At 53.5% G+C, this 6,647-nt stretch overlaps 1 protein-coding gene across 3 annotated transcripts; it reads right to left on the bottom strand.

The window, feature by feature from the left end:
- Window positions 1-754: 754 nt before the first annotated feature.
- On the bottom strand, window positions 755-6,181 carry SERTAD3 (SERTA domain containing 3). 3 transcript variants are annotated; one of them, XM_082677045.1, is made up of 3 exons: window positions 6,044-6,181; window positions 5,230-5,368; window positions 755-2,037 (listed from the first exon to the last, which is right to left on the bottom strand). In XM_082677045.1, the coding sequence occupies exon 3, from the start codon at window positions 2,029-2,031 to the stop codon at window positions 1,435-1,437; it is 597 nt and encodes a 198-aa protein (XP_082533171.1). In that variant the 5' UTR covers window positions 2,032-2,037; window positions 5,230-5,368; window positions 6,044-6,181; the 3' UTR covers window positions 755-1,434. The 3 variants fall into 3 exon arrangements, with proteins under 3 accessions (XP_082533171.1, XP_082533172.1, XP_082533173.1); XM_082677046.1 differs by having other exon boundaries at window positions 5,230-5,363; XM_082677047.1 differs by lacking the exons at window positions 5,230-5,368; window positions 6,044-6,181 and adding an exon at window positions 4,594-4,791.
- Between the last annotated feature and the right edge of the window lie 466 nt (window positions 6,182-6,647).

Here is a 6,647-nt window from a genome sequence, read left to right as displayed (position 1 = left end):
TCTTTGTGGAGGCCTAGCCAATATGTCTTTCTTTTGGCTGCACCCCTTGCATTGGAAGCATGGAGTCTTAACCACTGGACCGCCAGGGAAGTCCCTGCAGCAGTGTATCTCAACACATCTTCCCTGGCCTCCCGTTTTTTCCCTTCACTCTCACCAGCCTGGGCTTGCCCCTCCTAAATAAATCATTAGAACCATTAACTTTACTCTGCTTCCTAGCCAACAGTTCTCTAGAAAGATCTGCTGTTAGTACTGGGGGTCTTTGGGCATTTTCTTTCTCCTCTGGGCCTCAGCAGCACATTTTATACAATGAAAGGGCTGACTTTTACGTGCCAGAGGGCTCTATCATTTGACATGTAATTCATGTGACCCAGTTTCTCTCTCCTGTGTCCACCCATGTGTCTGGGGAATCTAAATCTACGAAGAAGCAACAAATACAATTGTTAAGAAGGCTCTGGAGGTAGACTGAATTTGAGTTCTAGCTCCTTGGGCCTCAGTCTTCCTGGCTGTGTGACCCTGAGAAGTGACTTGGCCTCTCTGAATCTCAAGCTCCTCCTATTTCTGTATAATCATGAGGATTAGATGACTTAATTCAAATAAAGTAGGTAGAACAGTGCTCTTAAAAAGCGTTCAATAAATGTTATGCTTAATAATATACCTGCCCCACCTTTGACAGGGAAGGGGTACAGGAGTCTAGGGAAATTACCAGGTCCCTCCCACTGACCCACTGAAGTTTAGAAACTTTAGGCAACACCACTCCTTCCAAAGTACTTTTATTTAAAAAAAAAAAAAAAATCATTACAAACAATCAAAAAACAAAAACAGAAACAAAAAACCACCACAAAACCCGCCTTTCTTTTAAATAATGTGGCATGGAGCAGTTTGGTTTCCACCCTATTGCACGTGGTCCGGCCTGGTCATGAATCAGGAGGCTGCTTGGATTGCGGTCCTGTGAAGGAGGTGGGGTTCAGCCTGTGGGGAGGAGGCCTGCCCCTCCCACTACCTGGAGGTGCAAGAGGCAGAGGCTGGGTTTCCATAGCAATCAGGCGCACATCCCTGTCATCCTTTGACAGGCCCAAACTATCTTCCCTGAGGCCCCAGTGGACACAAGGGGAGTAGGAACTGGAGGGAAAGGCAGAAGAAATGTGGAAGTGGGAAACCAGACTCCCAGAAACAGAGTCTCATTAAGGCATTTGGAACAGATAAATTAATTCAGGAAGACCCACCTTCACAGAAGGTTGCGATAACCAGACACACACATACATGCGAGACAATTTGGAACCCTGAAATGGGAGGAGGCCACAGCCACTGCTTAGGGCCCCCATCAAAACACACACACACACACACACACACACACACACACACACACACACACAGTTGCATCCAGGGATTCAGCCCACCAAGGCTGCGAGGAGGAAGCCCCCCCCCATCAAAGTTTTAGGATCCCAGAATGATTTCCATGATGTGATCTAGTTCATTCCACTCCCAGGACCCTGGGGCACAGAAAAGGTTGTGAGGAGGCTCTGGTGGGGCCAGTGAAGGCTCCTTCTCCACTGCAGATGTGTCAATGTCCAGGAAGAAGTCATCCAGGCCAGAGTCCCCCAGGTACCGGGAGCTCAGAGCTTCTAAGAAGACTGGATCGGGCTGGGGCAGCACTTCATTCTGAGGGCCTGGGGGAGCCACTGGATTCTGAGGGGGCTCGGTCTCATCCATGGAGGTCTCCAGTTCCCTGAGAATAGAGCCGATGGTGGCCGACAGGGAGAAGTCCTCCTCGCCCAGGAAGAGGGGCTCTGGGGGCAGGGCAGGTGCAGGAGTCAGGCAAAGCGCAGCTTGGAGCTGCTGGAGGGTGTTGTGGATGAGGACATGCCTGCGAAGGCTGGGTGCTCGGGGGCCCAGGCTTCGCTGGACTTTGTCTAGGGAGATACGGAGCAGGGCTTGCTGGTAGCTCCGCAGGCCTGCTGGACCCCAGTCCCACTTCTCATCCTCCTCTTCCTCCTCCAGATCTGAGTGTTTCCTCTTCAAGCCTCCTACCATGATGCCCTGTGGAGAGAAGAGGGGCAAGTTAGACACACCAGGCTAGTTCAAACCCTGAATCTCCTGTATGGTTGCTGTTGATTTGTAATGATCCAAACTTCAGTTTCTGCATCTATAAAATGGAGAGAGCATGAATCCCACAAGGCTAAGGAGGAGAGTAAATGTATATGATTAAGAAAACAAGATCTGGAACTTTCCTCGTGGCACAGTGGTTAAGAATCCACCTGCCAATGCAGGGGACACGGGTTCGAGCCCTGGTCCAGGAAGATCCCACATGCCGTGGAGCAACTAAGCCCGTGCGTCACAACTACTGAGCCTGCGTGCCACAGCTAATGAAGCCCATGGGCCCGGAGCCTGTGCTCCGCAACAAGAGAAGCCACAGCAATGAGAAACATGTACCACAACGAAGAGTAGCCCCCGCTTGTCACAACTAGAGAAAGCCTGCGCACAGCAACGAAGACTCAACGCAGCCAAAAATAAATAATTTAAAAAAAGAAAAGAAAAGAAAACAAGATCTGGGGGGCTTCCCTGGCGGTCCAGTAGTTAAGACTTCGCCTTCCAATGCAGGGGGTGCAGGTTTGGTCCCTGGTTGGGGAGCTAAGACCCCACATGCCTCGCGGCCAAAAAAAAGAAAATAAAAAAAGAAAACCATAAAACAGAAGCAATATTGTAACGAATTCAGTAAGGACTTTAAAAATGATCCACATAGGACTTCCCTGGTGGCGCAGTGGTTGAGAGTCCGCCTGCCGATGCAGGGGACACGGGTTCGTGCCCCGGTCCGGGAAGATCCCACATGCCGCGGAGCGGCTGGGCCCGTGAGCCATGGCCGCTGAGCCTGCGCGTCCGTAGCCTGTGCTCCGCAACGGGAGAGGCCACAGCAGTGAGAGGCCCGCGTACCGCAAAAAAAAAAAAAAATCCACATTAAAAAAGAAAAAAGAAAGAAAACAAGATCTGGACTTAAACAGCTGGGTTTGAATCCCACTTACTTGCCCATGTGGGCTCAAATAGTGAATTTACCGCCTTGAGACTCAACTTCCTCATCTGCAAGATGAGGATACTAACTCAAGTCCCCCTAAATCTTAAAGCTGTTCTTTCCACAATACCCTTCTTCAAATGTGACATACACAAGACAGGGGTTGAGTACAGAGACCTGGCCTCAAAGCAGAAAATCCTGGGTTTGAATTCTTCCTTTCACACTGCTCAGCTGTGTGATCTCGGGAAGTAATGTGACATTACACACTTAATGAACAAGAGTTAGTTGCCATTTATTCATTCGATATGTTGAGTGCCTACTATATTCCAACCACCTGGAGCCCTGTAAGGGCACCTATCTATGGACACTCTTCTTTCACAGGGAAGATGTTTCTCTGTCCATGCCCTCTCGCTAACTGACTTGGGAGCGCGCCCAATGACAGTGAAGGAGCCTCCCTCAGGCCCTCGCGGGTGCCTTCAGATTATCCCAGGGCTCGCCCCGCAGGAAAACTTGCTAGAACTCGACTCAAGCCAAGCCCCGCCCCTATCGGCCCATCCAACCAGACGTCGGCCCTCTACAGGCCCCGCCCCTCTACGGAGTCTCCTTTCAGCATTCAGACACGCCCCAATTTGGCCCAGAGGCTTCTGGGAAATGTGGGCGAATAGCCACCAGGTACACGCACTGACGTTGAGCACGCACTACAATTCCCGGAGGGCTCCGCACGCCGCAGGGACTAACCTTCCCCGCCCTCCCCCAAGGCATGCGCAGAGGGGCCCGCAGTACGTGGGGGAAGGGAACCCGGACGTCCAGCGGCCGGGCGCCTGCCGAGCCCCGCCCTCCACCGCCTCCAGGGCGGAGGGTCTGAGCTCCAAGCCCGGAACACCCCTCCCCCACTCCAGACTCGGGCTGTGAAACTGCTTTTCTTCGGACCGCAGAAGGTCCTGGATTTTCCCCTCAAACTGCCCTCGGGTTCAGAGACCCAGACCCCAACACAATTCTCAAAGATTTACAACTGCTCTAGGACGCACTCCGTTCGGGACACTAGGTATCTCAATTTTGAGACCTTCCCCCGTCAACTTCCCCTGTTCTCCCGTCTTTCAAACGCTTCTCGACTTCACCTCCAGTCTCCCCCTCTGGCTCCAATACCTGACAGGGAACTCTCCCCAGCACCCCCTCTCCGACACGGCGTCCTGGAGACCAAGAGTCCTTGCCCCTAGTTCTCGCGCTTCTCCAAATGCCTGGGATCCCAGCCCAACCCCTCACACCTTTTCCTGAACACTAGAACCCCGAATTCAACCCGTCCCGGAGGCCCGAATTGTCCTAATCTTCAGATTTCCTACCCCAAAAGTTCCTTCTCTAGTTTTCTTGCTTCTCCAAACACCCCATGTCCCAGCTTCAAACTCCCTTCACTTGAAGATCCTGCCCCCAAAACTTCGCCTTCCGTCCAGGATCTCGAAACTCCGGTCCCTAACCCTCCCCTTAATTTGTGCCCCCTACTCCCGCCAGTACCCCGCCTCCGCAACTCTCGGAGGCGCGCCTCCTCCTCTCCCAACCCAAGGCTGATCCCAAGCCAGGCAGCCACACCTCACCTCCGCTACCAGGTTCGCAATGACCACCTCCGGGAACGCCCGCAGCTTTGCGACCCTCCAGTGCTGGGTAGGGCCCTCGCTCACCTCCCCGGGGACTCTCAGTCTGGCCTCAGGCCCACCCAGCTCAGCCCGGGAGCCAAGCCGCGAGCCACGATTGGCTGGAGTGCTGCTCGCCGCCAGGCCCGGATTAGTTGGGCGGGGCCCCCAGGCCGTCGCCGGGAGACGCCCCACCGGTCCTCCCCTCCCTTGCTCCGCGGACCATTTAAAGGATTGCAACTCGCTGGGAGGCGGGGCCACGTCTCTAGAGTGGAGGGGATATCAACGCTGTTTCTTTCAACTCAGTTACTATCCTTGCTCGGAGATCGTCATTATTGCTCTGTACGATCTCTTTATACCAGCTTGGACCACGTCGCGGAGTAAGAGTGGCTCGCACTCCCCACTCCCACTCGTCTTCCGGACGGGCGGGTCTGAGCCTCTCGCTGAGGCCGCGCCCCCTGGGTTCCGAGGGCGGACGCTGCGGGGCGGAGGAGGATGACGCATTGAAGACCAGCCAATAGTTTGGCGTGGCCTATGTTGCCTGGGCGATCGCAACCCCGCCCCTTCACCGCCCCTGTCCTTCTGCCCCCCACACTTTACCCCGCGGCCTTCTTCTTATAAGGACTTTTCCGCAGCGTGTCCTCTGGTGGTGTCTCATACGTCCTCCTGACGCCCCATCCTTCCTCTCTCAGGATGGCAACCCCTGCTGCTGGAAACTGGTTCATGGCTCCCCACTGTCCTGGGGACAAAGTCCAAATTCATATTTTTGCCTCAAAGCCCTTCAGGTCTGGCCTGATACACACTCCTCCTTGATCCCAGCAATCCTGCCACACCGATTGACTTTCAGGTTTTCTAAAATGGCTTCAAGTGCTCTCCACCATCATGAACACAAGAGATTCTGTTTTCCTTCTTGCCTTATCCCCAGTGTTTACAACAATCTCAGGTACATAAGTTCTCAAAAATGAGAAAAATAAAAGGCCTCTGGATCTTTAAATTTGCTTCCCCATCCTGAAAATACACCCTCAATTCCCAGAACCCAGAATTCTCATCAGAACTCATCTCAAAGGATTCCTCCTCTCAGAAGCCCTCCCTGAGCCTCCAGGATGAGTTAGGACCCATTCTGGACTCCCATGGTGTCCTGTGCTTCCTCTCTCTTGGCCTTGACTCCTCTGCCCCTGCCTCCCCCATCTTGGCCCTGGGCTGTCTCTGGACTGTGGGCCTCCTGAGGATATGGATCAAGGTTATCTCAGTCACCCACTGCTTGGTCCACAGCATCACCTAGCACAGGGTTGGACACAAAGCAAGCACTCAGTGAAAGTTTGTTAAATGCCCAGACAATGTGACAGAAAGAAATAAAGAGGGAAGAAATAAAACAGTGCTAGTGCCCTGAAAGCCTGAACCAGCATTGCCTCACCTCCACAACAAGTTGTCACCAAGGGGCATAGGAGGCAGTTTTCTCCAGGCCACCCCTGGGAAGGAAGGTTTAAGGCTCCTCAGACCAGTTCTCAGCGGTTGGAATGTGTTAACCAAGTCATCCAGCTGTTTGCAGAAGCAGTACATGATTGGAATGGATTTGGGGGGGGCGGGGGGGTATGGAGGGGAGAGAGCACTGGCTTGCTCAGGCCTGGGAAAGGTGTTTCTAGGGAACAAAGGTAAATTCCAAAGAGGGACATGATAAGGAAGGGGCAATTCTTCCCCTTCCCCCTCTCAGACTTGCTCCTCCAGGGTTTCCTTCTCAGGGTGGCCCCCGTAAAACCCCATCTCCAGGATATAGCCCTAGGCTTCCTTCTGGATGCCTCCCTCCCTGCCCCTCCCCAACGAACTGTCCACTCAGGCTCCCTCCCGCCCACTCTCCCTTCTCTGCCTCTGGGAACCCCCTGGGTTCCCAGCCTCCACTCTTTCATCCTCTGACCCACCTTCACACAGTAGCCAAGGGAAGCTTTACAAAACACAAACCTGACTGTCCCCTCCCCACCTCTCCCCTGCTCCACTCCTTGCATAACACCTTAGACTAAAGC

Source organism: Grampus griseus (genome assembly GCF_964374135.1).
Source record: "Grampus griseus genome assembly, chromosome: 19".
Taxonomy (NCBI): Eukaryota; Metazoa; Chordata; class Mammalia; order Artiodactyla; family Delphinidae; genus Grampus; species Grampus griseus.
Note: the sequence above shows the minus strand (reverse complement) of the source record. Positions and strands in the feature narration are given on the sequence as shown.